Genomic DNA, 18,442 nt, shown 5'->3' on the forward strand with positions numbered 1-18,442 from the left:
ATAAAATACTGCAGGTCCCATAACTTAGATGAGAAGAGAGGTTAAATGGCAATACACCCAGTCATATCTCCCATACATTTGAGATGACAAGAAATTAAGTTATATATATAACCAAGACTGTTAAAACAGATTTGAGGATTGGCAAAAGGCTGAAATTTTCTCATATACCATTTGCTTTTTTGAGGAATGATCCATCCATGCACTCACCCACCCACCCATCCATCCATCCATCCATCCACCCACCCACCTACCTGCCCATCCATCCATCCCTCCATCTGTCCATCTATCCACCTATCATTCTGCTCACCCACTCACCCATCCATGCACACAAGCCAGTATATATAAAGTTGAGAAGAACAATATAGCTCCACTGGTGGGAGATGGGGATAATATTAGCTCTTACCTACCCAAGTTATTGTGAGGTTAAATTATAAGGCAGTCATATCTCCCAGCACTGGGTCTATAATAAAAATCAGTGCAGGTTGTTGTCCTAATCTGTATACCACACCCAAGTTCTACACCAACAACTCTTTCCCAGCAAGATATCAAATATTTAGTTCAGTTTTATTATCCAGAATTTGAGGAAGAAAAATAGGGTAAAAATCTGGGAAAGGATAAAGGATAAAGGTTGGACCAATAAGGAACAGAGACTGGGGTTGGGGTGTGAGGTTTGAGGGGAGTTTCCACCTCTGGAATATTGGCAGAAGATGTTCTCCAGATGATGCTGTCATGTCATGCTGGGTATTCCTCAGAGTAGGCAGGAGGCAGGAACACAGCATGACCTTGTCCTCCTCCCCCAGGAGATGGTTGCCGTGGGCCCAGCTATATCTGGACGCTGTGAGGCTGGAGGGGGATGCTGATCCTGCTTTGCAGCCAGCTGACATAATCCTCCCGAGACATGTGGATGATGTGTTCGCGGACAAACTGCGGGGCAGACACAGTGGCAGCCTTTGGCTTGAAAGCTCTACTCTGTGCCTCCTTGGACCCCTTCCCCAAGATATTGAAGGTTTGTTATTGAGCCAGTGGCCCCAGGATTCTGCTAGTCATCAGGCTTTCATAAGACCTGACGTGGCACGCTGGGGACCCCTTTCCAGCTTCTGGGCTCAGCAGGCTCCTTTAAGTGCCTTCTATGTGTTTGACCCAAAGAAATCTGGGGAAAGCAAGACAACTCTGCTGTCTGTGTTTTCCCTTTTCTACTCCTTAATGCTTTTCAAACTGTTGTTTGTCCTTACACCTTTTGTTTTTGGTTCTTAGACTGCTTTGAGAATTCACCACAGTGGGCCTACTTCTAGGAAATAAAGGGTTAAGATACAAAATAGAGTTTCCTTCGAGTCTAGATTAAGAGGCCTCACATCCAGGTTCTCAGAAGTTGAGTGGGAGGGGTGAATGATGAATTTTACCAGCCAGGGCCATGAACTCACCCTAGAAAATGGGGGATTCTCCATATTCCACTCATCTTACCCACTCAGAGATTTCCTCTGGCATGTCCCCAATAACTAACGAGTTGATGGTGGACAGCATAATGACAAGTGAGTGGGGTGGTGGACAGGACTTACACAGGCCTGGGTGTCGAGGGGCAACTGACTGAGGTTACCTGCGGCATTGCAAGAACACAGGAAACAGTGGCTCACCTCAATAGCCACTGCAATTTCCGGAGAGCACAGTTCCCAGATTCTCAGGTCTTGTAGCACCTTCAGGAAGACATGGGGCCGGATTCTCAGATCCAGGTTTTCCCCGAACTTCTGCAGTTTTACCAGGATCTTTTTGGCAGGGCGGAAATTCTTCAGGTCCTCTGGGAGTTTAGACAGAAGATCAAAGTACCTTTAATTCCAAGAGAAGAAGGCCAGTGAGGAAGCTGCAGCCTGGAGCTGGGTCTCAGGACCTCAGCCCTCCATTGCCTCTCTCTTCATACCACGTGATGTCTTTAGGGTGCCATGAGCCTTTATGTGAGGGTTTTTCTCTCTGCTAAATATAATGGGCCCATAAACGAGGAAAAGTCTATTCTTTCAGAGGTAGTAAAGGTTGGAGCATGATTTGCATCTCATTAAAAAAACAGATTGAGGGTGTGCTTTAAAGAGATGCATTTATGATTTTTCTATCATAACACTGTGAAAAGCTAGAAAAAAGGAATTCTGGGCTCCTCTATTGAGAGTTAAGCAGGTCAAAAAACATGCAGATGTCTGTGGGATACCTTCTAGGGTGTGGCTGTGATTATTGATGGGGATGATGGTATAGATGATGATGGTGGTGAAGATGGTGTGATAATGTGTGTGGTTTTCCTTGATTTGATAGTGGGTAAGCATGTGTAATAACTGTGTGTTTTGAGAACCTTTGTGGAAATGATGACAGATGTGAATATTATGCCAGAATGTGAGGCTAATCTGAGAATCCATCCTTTGGCTGGTGGGAACAAGGTAAGTTCTAACCTGGGGGTTGGTTGAGTTTTCATCAGGGTTTAAGGCAAGGCATGGTATCCCTTTACAAAAAAACAAAAACAAAACCAAAAACCAACATACACATGGACATAGTTGAAGAAGAAATTGATAGCCCACCATACATGTTGGTTGGCTTGTCATACTTTTTTTAAAAGTAATTTGTGATTTATATAACATATACCCTTTCCAGGGGTCACCTTATCTGGCTCTCAGAATCTTTACCAGTGGTCTGCAATTTCTTGCGCATCTCCTTTTACCATGGGGACTTGATGCCTCATCTTTGCCATATCCTTTTGAAAATTTGAGACAAGGAAAAAAGAATGGAACTTCTGGAGACCTCTCTCTTCTTGGCGCCTACAGCACAGGTTGTATGAAAAAGAGGCAGACGAGTCAGACACTTCTTTAATGTCCTAGCTGCCCTTTCAGATATGACTTAAACACCCATAGGCTCTTCTGAACTCCTCTCAGTTGCTCTCTTAATTTACTATCTGGTGCTGGACACGTGTGGATATGTCTCTCTCCAAGGTCCTGAAATACTGTTTTCTTGCTAAATCCAGTCACTTTTTAAAAGCCCTGACTCTCTCCCTACTTTTCATGGTATTTACACTGCTTTCTGTTTGGTTAAAAATGGAGGGCAATAGTGGTCCCTAGCTCTTGGAAGCTAGGATTACATTATATAATATGCACAAAATGCTGAAGTTAGTGGTAGACACACAGTAGGTATTTAACTTACATTGGTTTCACCTCCCTCTTCATCCTACCTCCAAGGAGACTTTATATTATAAATATAAGCCCTGATGTTCACCTATATATGAAATTTCAGTGACTTCCCATTTTATACAGAATAAAGTCCTTGACCATGGGATCATTCAGCCCTTACATTTTCTGGTTTCTTCACCATCTTTTTCTTTCCTTTCTCCCAGTCTCACAGTCTCTTGAGATAAAGTTCAACCTCCACAGCTGGCTTACTAAGGCCTTTTATGACCTGATCTCTCTCTAATGACCTTGCAGTCACTGTAAGATCTAGCTACCCCCAACTGCTGGAAGTTCCTGGCCCATTGTACCCCTAGTGGCTTCTGGAACTTTGCTTTAGTTTTCCCTGAAATTCCCTTCCTCCTCCTTTACCTGTGTCACTGTATTTGAATCCTACCTTTACTACTTAACCACTGGGTAACCTTTGACAACGGACATATCTGAATCCACTTTTCTCATCTATAAATGGGTCTAATAATAGGACCTTTCCCTAGGATTATTTTGAAGACTAAGTGATAAAGACAAAGTTCTAATGTACCCATGACTTGTACATATTAATTGGCCTGCAAATACCTATTGCATTTAACTGAATGTTATTTCTTCCAGGAAGACCATTCTGGTTGCTATCTCTAACTAGGCAAGACTTCCTCTTCCTGTCTGCTAGCTTCCTCCCTACTCCCATGGGCCGCCATCACCATGTGTGGCAGTCTCCTTCCCTTACTGAACTGGGAGCTCCCAGAAAGTGGGGGTAACTCATTATTGATCATTTGGTCCAGAGAAGCTGGTCCCCGCTTGCTGACAGGGTGAGGGGGCGAAGGCTCATCGTGTAGTCACTCTTGCATGGACAAGGTCATTGGGGGTGATTGGTCTTGTAGCCGAGAGTAATGGGCAGAGAGGCACCTAATTAAGGTGGCACATAATTAAGTTCCAAAACTTAATTGTCACATTTGTGACTGTTCATGACATAGCTCTCACTTTTTTTCTTCCCATGTCCTATGTCTTTTCCACCTTGGGACTTTGTGTATCCTTTTCCTGCTGCCAGGAGTATCCTTCTGATTTCTTACCATGCCACCAGCTCCTCTTGACCCACCGGGCTGCTTCCTTGAGTCACCTCCTTAGAGAAGTCTTCCCAGATTACCCAACTAAAATAGCTTTCCATGGTCTTTCTCCCCTAGCACCCTGTTATTTCTCTGTATTACAGTTACTGTCATTTGTATTTATTCATTTGGGTTCAATGATTTTGTTTCTACTCATTTTACAGGAGACTATAAGGGAACCTGTCCTTCTTGGTCTGTACGATAGCTCCAGAAGCTAGCAGCTGGTGGGCACCTAGTAGGTGCCAGATGAATGTCTGTTGAGTGAATGGATATCTGTGCGCCCTTACTTCATAAGGATTTCCATCTTGTCTTGCAGACAGAAGCCAGCCTCCTGGGCCACGCTGTAAAACTTGGCCCTCATGGTGCTACACACTGCATTCTTGGAGTAGATGATGTCACGGTTGCTGCGACTGTAGATGTAGATGAGAAGAGCTTGGGGACAGTCCCAACAGGCTGACTTCCCTGGGCCCCAAGGCACTGTGCAGTGAGGGTTCTCTGTACCCACCTGGGTTCTCCACTCTCACTGGGAGCCTCCCTCATCACCCCCCTGGGTATAACAGACAGATCTCCCAGCAACATCAAAGTGGTGGTTCAGACCTTAGTAAATGAGCATATGGTGAGACAGCTGGTCACTTATGCCCAGCAAATGTTATGGGCAGTAGACTGAAAATGGAGTTTGGAGCTAGAAAAGTGAGGTTTTAGCCCCAATGCCACCCTATGATATAGGGGCCACTCGTCTGGTTGAGGTACGGTCTGTGCCTCTGTAGAATGGGGAACCCTCCCTACCTTTCAGGGTTGGTTTTGGGGCATAAGCAAGATAATGCCTACAGAATGCTTTGCCAAGTGCCAGGCCCAGAGGAGGATGTGCTGTTACTGTCTGTTACTTGGCATCTTGGCCATGAGCCTCTGGCATGGGGGCCCCTCTTTCAGTAGAGTCTGTGACTTTAGGGAGCTGGTCTGCATCCCATCATTTTCATACCCTTGGGAGACAGAGGATGTGGTTACCATGACCTCTCTTGCCTGGTCTCTTTCCATTGCCCACCTGGCCTACCTTTTAGACTTCTTCTGGATTAGCTGGGAGTGGCTGTCTCCACTTGTACTGCTGGACCTTTCACTGAAACACAAATGGGTGGTTTTGAGTTGGCAGCAGGCCACTTTTCAAGGACCCTAGGACACCTGCTGACTTTCAGGATTTAGGTAAGGGAGGTGGTTTGAAGCAAGGCTGTTATAGAACTAAATGTGCATTCCCCCCTTATCCTGCTGGGAGGGTCCTCTGTTTCTTCTCCAGCTACTGAAATCTTCCCTTGTCTCATGCTCTACAGTGAGCCCTGTCTAGAGAAGCTGATCCCTGCTTGCTGACAGGGCGAGAGGTGAAGGCTCATTCATTAATCACTTGCGTGGTTGAGGTCATTGGGGGTGATTGGTCATACAGTTCAATGTAGGTGGGCACAGAGGCACCTAATTAATGTGGCACCTAATTAATGTTGCATCTTCTGTATGACTTTTCTAGTCCAACTTGGATTTTCTCCCTCTGCATGTTGTCAGGATGACATTTTCTGGATCCCAGTTTTGTTTGTATGAAATTGATCTCTCTATCTGAAGGATTTGTTCATGTCAGACCCTTTCATCTTCTCTCAACCTGTCAGCATTTAACCCCAGCCCACGTGCCGTCTGGTGAAGGTAATCACGTCCTCTTAGCCATGCTGTCTTTGGTGTTCCTGACCCCAGACTTTCTCTTTCCTAAGCTGGAACTGTGGGCTGGACACTCATTTCTCTCAACTTTGGAAGCAGAAAGTACTGGGTTCAGAGCCCAACCCTGACACCCCCACCCCAAGTCTGTGTGCAGGCCTTTCTACTCTGGATCCTCATTTCCTCATGTCTGACTGTGCTTTCCTAGCTGTGGGTTGATTGAATTCCTTCAGCGACTGACTTTGCCTGGTAGGGTTCCTAGAGGAAGGTGAAGCTCCTTGCCCATCACCATCCCCCACCGTATCTCCTCCCAGGTCCTCATTTAATGACTGAGGCCTTCAGCTCTGGCATCTAACGCCACCTCTCACATCCTTTGTTTTTCCCCCAAGTTCTTTAGAAACTGACTTGTTCCCTATGACATGTGGCTAACCCATCCCTTCCAGCCTTGTGGCATCTGGACTTCTTAGGGAGGTTGATCATGTTTTAACCCTTCACCATGGGAGAGGTTCTGGCCTCAGCCACTTTTCCCAGAAGTTCATGGGATTGAACTTAGAGGCGTGAGGCCTGGTAGCTGATGAAACAAGCCTTTATCCCACTGACTCAGGATACAGGCCCCAGGAATGATAGCCAGAAGGCCTTGTTTGGATTTCAACTAGCTGTCCTGCAGATGAATTGTTTGGGGGGGGATCATGTTGGCTCTGACCATCATATAGATGGTTCTCTTATTTTTTAAAGTGGACAATGTGATTAGGGAAAAGGTGGGAGGTGAAGGAAATATGTTGTTGGTTATGATAAACAGACAAACAGAAACCACCAACAAAGGACCCTTTGGCAGTATCAGTCTTTGAGACTCAGCCACCCTGGTCTTTGGTCAATGCCTCTAAGCTTCCTCATGTCTCAGGGCCTTTGCATATGCCAGTGCTCTGTTGGGACACTGTTCCCACCTTTCCCAGGTATACGCTGGTTGATTCTTTTTTTTCTTCAAGTCTCAGCTTAGATGTCAAGCTCAGTTTTGGTTAGGATCCTGGTGCTCAGTATTCACCCAAACCTCCATAATTCATTATGCTTTCCATTGTCATGACAGTATGGCAAACTCCAGTGTTATTTGATAAATATACAACTTTCCCATTTGACAGCAATTTTTAAGCATGGGCAGGATTCAAGGAGTCCATGAATGCAGGTGGAAAAAAGGTTACATCTTTTCTTAAGCAGAACCAGAAATCACAGATCTGTACCTCATATTACAGTGGTGGGAGATGTTTTGGAAAATTAGTTACACTCGATGCTAATCCAAAATCACAGTATTTATTAAACCTGCTGCTAAGTCTTATTGTAGAATTTAGTCATAATACCACAGTCTGTTACTATACATTGTATTACTATCTCTGTAAACCTTTGTAATTTATTGTATGCATTTAAATGCATTCCCTCCTCCCCAGGAGTCCATTAGTTACCTCAGACTCTTAAAGGGTCCGTGATCCAAATAAAGTTATGACCTCAGTCCAGATAGTGAGATTCATGAGGTCAGACTGCATTTGTCTTGTTTGCTGAATCCCCTAAAACCTAGCACACTTACTGGCACAGCAAAGGGTTTGATGACTGTTCTCTAGGTGAACATGAGTCACCTCCCCTCCCCCACTACAAGTCACTCAAGTCAAGGGAGACGTGGTGGCTCTTCCCTGCTTTATTTCTTCATTACTGGAAGGTTTAAACTTTAATGGTAAAGCTGTTGGGGAGAAATACTTGGCTATTCATACCTAGCCCCAGAAGCTAAGGGGCTGTCCAGAAAAAAAGGAGAACAGGCCTCCCTGGTACATTTGTGCTATCACCTAGTTCGATCCCCCGCCAGGGAGCTGACCCACAGGGTGCAGCAGACCTCTCCTGTCTCCCCGCTGCTCCCCTCAGCAGTATATTTCAGTAGATCTGCCTGTTCTGTTCCTCAGTTTGTCTCCGGTGAATCCTCTCACCCTCAACTCTGGCCTACACCCCAGCTTCTGTATGTATAAATAAATAAGAATAAATTCTGTTAAAAAGGAGAAAGCTTCCCCATTCACTCCTCTTCCCCCCTGTCTGGTGAAGAGCACCTCTGCTGTGGCCTGTCACCTTGGGGGGCTCCCCACGTGAAGGCCACGCCCTCCTACCTTGACTTGCGGGTGGTCTGCATGTCTTTGTGGGTAGAGTCGCTCTTGTTTTGTTTGAGCATTGATAAGAAGCTGTGGAGCAAGAAGTGAGCGTTAGCAAGGTGCTGCACCGGAGGTGCTCCCGAGGCAGGGGCTGCCTGTGGGGGGTGGGTTTCTCCTTCTGGAGCAGAAGCCTCTGTCTCTGATGGGCATAAGAAGCAACCCGAGAGATGGCTCAGAATACAGATTCCTAGGCCACAGTCCTGAGACTTGGACACATTAAGCCGAGCGGGACCCCAGAGCCCTTAGAAAGCATTTAGAAATGCCCCCTTCCTCTCTCTCTCTTCTGAAGCGAGTGTGCAGTTATAGCACCCTTTGCAAAGCCCCCTCAGAAATCTCCAGGCTTCTGTGAAACAGTGCCCACTTGTAGTGCCTCTTAAAAGGCAGCGTTTCCTCTGGGGATGCTGATTCAGTGGGCCTGGGATGAAGACTAGAAATTTGTATTTTTCACAAGCATCCCAGCTGATTCTGGGAAGAGAAAAAAACATTAGTAGTGGAGTTTCCAAACATCTGGAAAAGGCTGCTAGAGGATTTTACGAAAAGGCCATCTTCCCAGAAGATGTTTGTTATGAATAGGTGTGCTCCCCCGCCTCCCTCGAGGTTCACATGCAGAATCTGAACTAACTCCCAGATGGTGGAATTCGGAGGTGGGACCTTTGGGGGGTGATGAGGGCGTGTGGTCAACACGGTGGTGACTGGGGTCGCCATCCTTGTAAAAGAGGCCCGGAGAGCCGGCTGTTCTTCCTGCCATAGTGCTGAGGAGGTGGTAGGAAGACGCTGGGGGAGAAGATGGGGCCCTCGCCAGACCATTTTCTGGTCCATGAGATATAAATGTCTATTAATTATTAATCAATTTATTAGTGAGCCAGCTGGCCTATGGCGTTTTTGTGACAGTAGGCTGCAGGGACACAGTAGGGTTCTAAAAACTGCTGCGTTCTCTGTCGGCTTTGATGAGAGCAGATTTGGTGACTAAACTGGAAAGGAGTTCAGAGTCTAGAGCGAGGAGGGCAAGCGACACGCTGCAGCTTTTCCTGATTGTCTCTCTCAGCGCCCCACGGGCTCCACTTTGGCTGCGGGAGATAGAGCTCCTGGGGGAGTCTGTGGGGGTGGGAAATTTCAACAGGTTCTCGCTCTTCACCATGGTGATTTTATCATTACAGAGAATGCAGGGGCCATGTGATGAGCTTTGTGAGAGCCAGATTCTTGGGTAGTTTTGTCTCAACCTCATGCCGGCTGCTCATTGTTGTTCTTCTCCATCTAGGAGATGGGGTGATGGTGATGAGTCATGGACTAATAACTGTCTCAACCAGGTGCTGCAGTGATTCCATGGGGTACTATGTGTGAAGGAAAAATCACTGCCACCACTGCTGTCGCCATCACCACCGTCATCCCCACCATAACCACTGTCACTACCATACACACTGTCACCACCACCATCCTCATCATCACTGTCACCACCATCACCACCATCACCACCACCACCATCACCACCACCACCACCACCACCACCACCACCACCACCACCACAATCACCACCACCACCACCACCACCACCACCACCACCACCACCACCACCACCATCACCACCACCATCACTACCACCATCACTACCACCACTATCATCACCATCATCACTATCATCACCATCACCATCATCACTATCATCACTATCATCACCATCACCACCACCATCACCTTTATCACTACCACCACTGCTACTGCTGCTGCTGCCACTCACTAGGTGCTTATGCTGTGCCTGGCACACAATGTTGACTGCATTATCTCACTAGAAGCTTAAAATTACTCGTTGAGGTAGAGAGTATCCCCATAACAATACTATTTTACAAGGACAATATAGTTTGACTCTCACGATAAATCTGTGAGGTCAGTTATGAGCTTCATTTTATAGACTTGGAATGAGGCTCAGAGAGGTGAAGCACTTCGCTTAGCATCACACAGCAGTCAAATGATGGCAATGGAGATGGATCCCATTTGTTCCAAGGCCACTGCTTGGCCCCTGTACAACTTCATTTTATAGATGAGAAAGCTGAAGCTTAGAGTTTTTCAAAGGCACCAGCTTTTGAACGCACGTGCTTCTAACTCAGCCGGTATTATGCTCTGGGTTCTTAGAAAGGAGGGAGCTTCCTGGAGCTGATGCTTCATGGTGATGCTGTGTCTCAATTGCCAACAAATCAGGCACAGCCGCCCGGGCCTTAAGGGCCAGCTCGTCTCCAAGTGCCTCCAGGCCCACCCTCCGGAGCCCCCATGTGAATCGAGGCTGCAGCAGCTAATTCATCACCGACAAGCAGAGGCCTGTGTGATGCATGTGAAAGTGCTTGGTGAACTGTAATTATGGTAATAACAATCACCAATAAGTCAGAGCTGGCATCCCAGTAGGATGAAGGCGATGATGAACCTCTCCTAGTGCCTCATTTATTCTCCCACAGTCATTTGCTTACTCAAGAAGGATCTGCTCTGGGGAAGGGAACTCCAGTTCTAGCCTACATGCTCTCCGAGGCTTTCAGAGGTTGGAAGCCGCGTGGACAAGGCCTCCCACCAGGAGGGGGACCCCTCGTCCCAGTTTGAGCTTTAGAGGGTCTGTGTTATGCTTAACAGAGAAACTGTGACCTACGGGGTCCCGGGCAGACAGACCTCTCACCCTGTGCTGGCTGCAGGTAGTTCCCTTGACCAGATTCTCACCTGTACACCTGCAACGCCCCCCTCACCCTCTGCTTGTCCTCCACTTGGCTGGCTGGCTCTTTACGTCCTTTGTTCAGAAACTCAGCTTTAAGTTTCTTTCTTGGACCCTGTCTCCAACCTGAACTAGGTGGCTTTGCTGCCAGTGACTGTCACAGGCCTGAGCCTTCAGAAATGCCCTCTGTGACGGGTGCCACCCACAGGGCGTGAGGGTCATGGGGGGATCGTCTCACTGAGCGATTGTACAGAGCGGTGAAGAGGGCGGATTTTGACATTAGCAAGGTCTGGGTTGGAGTGTGATCTTCCTGTTCATCGGCTGCATGGGCGTGACCCCCTCTGAGCCTTACTTGTAAAATAAGGATGATGGCATGTGCCTCAGAGGCAGCTCGAGGGCCCTGAAGGTGTGTGCGTGAGCAGCGCGCTGGGCTGGGCAGTGCCTGCCCCAGGAGCTGCTCCGGGGCAGGGAGCTGCTGCCTTGAACTTGATGTCTGCGCCTTATTCTGGTGACCCCTGTGATTTCAGCAGCCATCAGACCATACCTGGGAGCTTTTTTTTGCATCTCGCTTTCCACGGTCACTGTCTTCCGGGCATCTTCCCGAACCAGCTCCAGAAGCTTCTGCAGATCTGCCGGGAACAGGACAAGTCACTGCAGGGAGCTCAGGACTGTGCAGGGCAGGGCCGGCCCGCAGGCTGCTGTCACCTCTCCCACTGGGTGTTGGGGATTAGACTGCGGTCTCCAGGCGGTCTCCAGGGGCAGGTTGCCAACCGGACTGAGTCACTTCCTGCTTTAAGCGGATGACTCGCCATTTTCCTTTTGGGCAACATCTTAATTCTCCCACGTGGCCTAGGAAGGCTTCCAGGGTCTGACAGCTGTTTCTTTTAATGTTCCTCCCCCAGTTTGAAGAGAATGGTTTCTAATTCCGGGAAGAGACCATCTTGTTCAGAAACGCTTCACCCTACAGGCCAGGAGTCCCTTGGTGACTCACAGGCTGAATCAGCTTACAACTGTGTAGACGCCAGTCTGTGGGCCTGGGGGGCGGGGTGCTCTTCCTACCGCATGCTGACTGGGCCTCTTAGCTGGGCTTGTCCTCCCGGCTCCCCACCCCCTGCTGCTCATGCGCTTGCGGGTGTGTATTTTCATGCTTAATTTTAATGTCCCTCACGGAGAGTAGAAGGATTCTTTGTACTTGACTGTTAAGAGGTGAACTGTGCCCTCCCCAAACTGTGCCCTCTAACTCCTCAGCACGTGGACATGTTGCACCTTAATTTGGAAACAGGGTCATATAGGTTGTCAGGTGAGGTCACGGTAGAGGAGGGTGGGCCCTTCATCCACTCTGACCGGTGTCCTTTAAAGAAGAGGAGATGTACAGGGAGGAGGTGACCTGTGGTGACAGGCAGATTGGGCTGGAGAGATGTCTCCCGGCCCAAATGCCAAGGGCTGTGGACAGCTACTGGACGCTAGGGAGGCCATGAAGGCTCCTCCTTGCAGGTCTGAGAGGAAGGCTGGTCCCTCCCGCTCCCCACAGTCTGCTGTTGGAGGGAGGCAGCTCTAGAACTGGGAGACAATACCTCCCTTAGCAAGGGAACCGCCCGGGGGGTGCTTTGTGACTGCAGTGTCTCCTGCACAGACACTCTCAAAAGTTGGAGAGCGATCATTCTTCATATTTGTGCAGTGTATGCTTTTTCATCTCAGTTACAGTCCCTGTGGAATTCCCACCACCAGTTTACCTGTGCACCATCACCATGGTCCCTTATGCTCTTCCTACTCCAGTTTTGATCTTATTCTCTTCTTTCCCACTACAGAATGTCTCTGGTTTATAGCTGCCTTTTGATTTTGATTTTATTATATATACTTCCCCCCCACCCCAGATCCCTTACAATCCTCCAAAAAGCGAAACCACTGGTCTTTTTCTTTTTCCTTTTGGCTTATTTCACTGAGCCTGGTCCCTTCCAGCTCCATTCATGTTGCTGCTAGTGGCATGAGTTTATCTTTTTGATCGCCAAGTAATATTCCACTGTGTATAGATACCACATCTTCTTGACCCAGGCATCTATTTTGGGGCATTTGGATTGTTTCCATAGCTTACTTATTGAACATAGTGCTGCAATAAATATAAGATACTGCACAAAAAATGAAGAATGATGTAAAAAATATACAAAAATTTAAAAAAAATAGAGAAATTTGCTGGTAAAATAAAAAAAGCTGGAGAACAAAATGTATATAGGAAAAGGCCCTGTACTTCCAAGAAAATGGAGGTGTCCCTGCCAGTCAGCCCGGAGCTGTGGGCACGTCCTGCTCCCCTGGCACAGATGCTGCCAGCCCCAGGGCAGAGAGTGCAAGCTGAGCAGTGAAGGTGCGCATCGGAGGTGGGAGTCCGAGCCCCACTGCCATAGCTGAGAGGGGAGTGGCTCTGCACCAGAGCAGGGCCAGGGGCAACAGGAAAGTACAGGCCAGGCGGGGGCACTGGGGGCTCCCCGCACGTTATCCTCGCACACAGGATTACGGAGGGGGTCTACACTGTGCCCCGCCTGGGGAAGGGTGTGTCGTGCTCCTGGACACCATGTTCTCCAGGGCACCCCAGCGTCACTGTGCACTGCCGCTAGGTTGCAAGTAGGGGCTGCACTGGCTCCTTAAGGGGCAGAGATTTTAAATCCAAAGGGACCGAAGGAAATTCAGAAGAAATACGAGGAAAGGAGAAAAAATGCCGGAAGAGGCAGTTGTGCGCAGGGCAGTGCTGGCTGGCGAGTTAACCCCGGGTGGGGCTTGGAGAAGGAGCTGGCACGGCACAGAGCTCTGGGCCCACGGGCGAGGGCTGGAGACCTGGGAGGAGAATCAGGGCCTGGAGAGGCACATGAACCCTCCGCCCTCCTGACTTATCTCAGCAGTAAAGGTGTTCACTGTAGGAGGGAGGGAGGGAGGGAGGAACTGAAGGAAGAAAGAGGGAGGGCAAAAGAGAGGAAGAAGGAAGGAAAGACACAGGCAGGCAGGGGAGGGGGTCCGAAGTGTTTTGTACGGACACAGATTTGTAAGTTGCTGGCGCTGTGGTTGTCATGTAGGTGTCTGAGTCACTGTTTACTGAACAAATAAGTGAGTGACTATGGAGTGAGCTAGAGGGGAGGCTTCGGGTTCTCTGAGTTAGATGTGGGCTGTCATGAAAGACAGTGCCTGGAAGTGCTTTTCGCTCTTGAGTTGGTGCCTGCAGTTAGCGCAAACTCAGGTCTAAGAAAATGTAGCTGCCAGGGGCAGCCCAGTGAGTCCCAAGGCCACTGGTGTGCACCGGGGTCCCCCCTGGGTGCTGGGGGAAGGGTGCGCCCCTCTGTTACCTTGGAGCCAGTTAGGCTGTGGCAAACATCAGTAGGCAACTCTGTCCCTCTCCACTTCTCAAGTAGTTTCCCCCTCGTAATTCGTGGGCATAATTCCACCTGGTCTCAGTCTAGTCATAGCTCCCTAATGCCCCATCCCCAGAACCCTGGGGCGTGTCTAGAAGTGTCCTTGTGAGGGAGCTGTGGTTTGCATTTCCTGGGAACCAAGGAGCAAATCTGAGTGATCCCACACCCCTTCTCCTACCCATGTGAAATCCAAGTCTGGGGTCGGTGGAGACCAGCAAAGGACCCCAGTGGCCTGGCACGTTGGGCAGCCCTCCTAGAGAACCGTGCATGAAGCTCCACACTTTGCTTAGTCCACCACCGCCCTTCCCCTGCTTGTCAGTCCCACCCCTGGCCAGACAGTGCCCGCCAGTGTCAGTCTCCATCCATCACATAGCTGAGCTTGGATACATGTGCCATAGAACAAAGCTTTGGGACTGTGAGGCCCACACCCACTTCTCAGGGCTACCTGGGAGGACAGAGTTGTTTGGAAAGGAGTCAGATGTCACACAATAGATTTTTCTCAAGGGAAACTGTCCTGTGATGGATGCCCACTGGAATCAGTTCAATTCTCCGTGTCCAGGGCTATGGAGATGCCTCTGCTCATCCCACTTGCTCAGAGACATTGGTATCAAATGCCAACTCATGTTTTCAGAGAAAATACTTCTGACCTCCTTCCTCCATCTCCCACCCTCCCAGCCCACCAAAGAATTCCACCCTTGAACAACTAAACCCATTTCTTCTTCTCTTTGGGGGAAAAAGGAGGAGGCAGTTGTTTTGTTGTTTGGGGGAATGTGGAGGGCGAACCTTAGTTGGCATAAGACCCATCCTTTTGAGTTGCTACTTAATGCCTTCTCTAACATTTATTTATCTGTGTTAAATCTAACAGATTTCTCTTCTGACAGTTCCAAGACTGATCAACAGAAGGAATACATGGGCTCTGTTTTCTGGGGGACCCCTCTGCCATTGATTTGGGAGGACATGGGTCTACTGACAGGCCACAACCTGCTGCCCCAGTGATTTGTATTGCAAACACTTCATTATGCAGCCAGTCCTGGAAATTAGACCTTGGTCAAATGTTGTGTCTCTCAGAATAGGATTCATGAATTCAGAATCAATTTGAGGAGGTTTTGGAAGGCAGTGAAAGGCTGGGTAATTAATCTGCTTTTGTCAAGGCGGTGACAAATGGGATGGAGGTTAAGGGATAAACAGTGGAAGAGGGAGAGGAGGCAAAAGTAGATGGACTTTTTGTGCAGATGCAGATCTCTGGAGGTGACCTAGAGTCACTGCTGTATTCCTACTGTGTGCTAGGATGAAGGTGAATAAGACAATATTGTCCCATGACTGCAAGGGCTTCACATACCTCCCCCCTTCCTTAACAATAGAGGTGGATAGCTAGACAGTGTTTGTGAATACACACATGCATGGATATTTTCCTCTTGTGTGTGGAAGTGTCTACTCCTAATTTCTTTTCAGTGAGGTGTAATCCTGTGACTAAATGATGGGCAGTGAGACTTTAGTAGAAGTATTGTATGGAACTTCTGAGAAAGCTGCTGAAACTCAGTTGGGAGTGGGCAGGCACTTTCATACTTCACCTACTTCCTTCCACTTCCAGATTAGAATGTGGCCATGAGGACTGGCATTCCAGCAGCCATTTTGGATCATGAAGTTAGTTTGAACACAATGGATAAGAAAGACAGAATGAAGTATGATCTTAATGATCTATTCTGCAAGCTATGAAACAAATGGTCTTTAGCCTAGAAGAAAAATAAACTTTTATCATTTTTTAAGCGAATGTTTTTCAGATCTCTGTACCCAGCCAAAAGATGCAGTGAGATGCTGTTGTAAATTAAAATTTGCTCAATGCAAGTAAATATATTGTGTTAAGAGAATAGAGGAAAGCAGAAGTGTCAGGGAAATGTCGCTGTGGAGGGAACATTTGGGCTGAGTCTTGCAAGTTGTATAGGAGTTCACCAGACTGGAGATCAGAGGTAACAGAGGAGGATGTAAGAAAATGGGCACTGTTTAAGAAAAGGGAAAACTTGTTGTGAGGTGGTAGTGTGCATGATAAGGTATAAAGAAGTGGCAAGAATACACTTCTGGGACAAGACAACAGGCAGCCTGGGACAAGATCAGCTCCACCATGTTAGAGCTCTGGGAACTCACTGGACAATGTTAAACTGGGGACCACCAAATCAGATTTTTAATTTAGAAAGTTCTCTCTAGCTCAACACAAAAGACTCTGTGGGCAAGTGAGGATAAAACAAGGGACAGGGAGACTGATTAGGAAGTTGTTGCTGTCTTCAGGGTGAGGAAAATCTGGACCAGCGTTCCAAACTTAGTGGCCTACAGGGGTCAGGTAACAAAAATGAGTAACATAGGGTGGTGTAAGAAAATGAGAACAGCTCTCTTGGTTTTTCATTTCTCACTTTTTTCTAGAGACTTGGGGGATAGCATAGAGGGTCAGAATGCCTGGTTTCAAATTTGGGTTCTCCACTTACTGGGTGTGGGACTTTGGGCAAATAATTTAGCCTCTCAGTGTCCCAATTTTCTCATCTGCAAAATAGGCATAAAATTGTTGTGAGGATTAAATGAATCTGCCTGTCTGTCTGTCTATCGTAAACTAGAACAGTGCCCAACATGCAAGTGTTAACTCTTACATCATCATCCTCATTATCACACACATCATCATGCTCAGGAAAGCAAATGAGATAATGAACAGTCATACACTTGATCAATTTGGAGTAATGATTGGGTGTAATAGGGAATGGTAGGGACTGTGGAAAGCACATGTCCTGCCTGAGAGGGCAGTTGAAGGCTGCCATGCAGGCTGCAGGGATCATTGTTCCTATACAGAACACTTTTTTTTTTTTTTAAATCTGAGTTTATGTGTAAAATCTCTCAATCTTAAAGTCACTCCTAGTCTTTCTTCTTCTTCTTTTTTTTTTTTACCCAATAAAGGCTTGTGTGTTAAGGAATTAGTCTATGTGGCCCAATTTTCTATCTCTAAATGAAGACAAAGTCAAGAGACATATAGAGGGTAGGGTTCAAAAGAAGCTTAGGAGGTAGCGCTGATTGAAACAGATTAGATGTGGGAGGGAGGTGACTTCTGGGGAAGAGTCTGTGGTAGCTCAGGTGCCTGGAGAGGTGGCATCATTCACTCCTCCCCTTAGAGCAAAATCTACACACTCCACTTCCTTCTGCATTCAGGTTGCCATGGGGAGAACCACATGCAAGTTCTGAGACAGAGGTGGTGTCTTGAAGCTAGGGACACTTCTCTGCTCCTCTAAGTTAAGAGTTAAAAGGCACACAGCATGGATACAGCTTTAATAAATACAGAGATACCATTGCAGGAAAAATCTAGTCCTGTACTTAAAACCTTCCAGAGACTTTGCTACACTTAGAATAATTCTGAAATCCTTTGACTAGGCATACTCTGACCACTGCCTCCCTCACCAATTTCATACCTTCAAATCTCAGCTTAAACATCAGAGCTCAGAGGCTACCAGCTAAACTAGCTCTGCCCCCACCCAGCATTCTGTTTTATTATCTTATGATTATGTATTGCCTACAGTGCCCTAGCAATGTGTGACTTTCTTGTCTGTTGTCTGCTTCTTCCTTCCCTAAAAGTAGTCTTGGGGAGGGAAGGTACTATAAATCTCAGTTCCAGGCTCATAATAGCTGCTCAATTAGTATGTGTAGAGTGAAAGAAGATTCAAGAAATCCATATGAGTCACATCTTAGATGATTTCCTCAGTTCCTCCACATTTTTCTTTTTAACATTTCTTTTTAGCAAACTGTTTTTAGCATATGTGTTGCCACATATCACCACACCGATACTTCAACAAATGGTTTTTCAGGACTTGAAGCCCTGTTCAGCACCCTGTCAAAAAGAGTGGTGAGAATTTACCTCACTGGCACTTATTATTCTGTGTCCTGACCACCTCCTGGACTTTTGCCCACTCCAGCTTCAATGAGCAGATCCCCAGCTGGGCTTTCTGGTCTACCCCGAACTGCTGTTGAATGCTCATGAACTGCACTGCATGCAGTTCTTGACAGCTCAAGCTTTGTCCCACCCAGCCTTGGTTGCTATGCACATTGCTATGGCGTGAAAGAACACTGTCTGAGCAGACAAGCTTCACCTGGGCACCACTAGGAACATAGCAGATGGGGACACATCGGGAATTGTCCCATGCACCAGAGTCAGTAATTTTGTCACGGGCCA

The 18,442-nt window shown here is 47.5% G+C and overlaps 1 protein-coding gene across 2 annotated transcripts in view; it reads right to left on the bottom strand.

Annotated features, from left to right (window-relative positions):
• Nucleotides 1-585: 585 nt before the first annotated feature.
• CCDC60 (coiled-coil domain containing 60) overlaps nucleotides 586-18,442 on the bottom strand; it is a 143,927-nt gene continuing 126,070 nt past the window's right edge. For both annotated transcript variants that reach the window (XM_012730953.1, XM_012730954.1), the window contains 7 exons: nucleotides 11,391-11,475; nucleotides 8,116-8,187; nucleotides 5,337-5,399; nucleotides 4,573-4,695; nucleotides 2,658-2,789; nucleotides 1,632-1,821; nucleotides 586-924 (listed from right to left, as the gene is read on the bottom strand). In XM_012730953.1, coding sequence (XP_012586407.1) covers nucleotides 823-924; nucleotides 1,632-1,821; nucleotides 2,658-2,789; nucleotides 4,573-4,695; nucleotides 5,337-5,399; nucleotides 8,116-8,187; nucleotides 11,391-11,475 — 767 coding nt within the window. In that variant the 3' untranslated portion in view covers nucleotides 586-822. The remainder of the gene's footprint in view (nucleotides 925-1,631; nucleotides 1,822-2,657; nucleotides 2,790-4,572; nucleotides 4,696-5,336; nucleotides 5,400-8,115; nucleotides 8,188-11,390; nucleotides 11,476-18,442) is intronic.

This window comes from Condylura cristata, unplaced genomic scaffold, assembly GCF_000260355.1.
Source record: "Condylura cristata isolate star-nosed mole 26May11 unplaced genomic scaffold, ConCri1.0 scaffold00029, whole genome shotgun sequence".
In the NCBI taxonomy this organism is placed as follows: domain Eukaryota; kingdom Metazoa; phylum Chordata; class Mammalia; order Eulipotyphla; family Talpidae; genus Condylura; species Condylura cristata.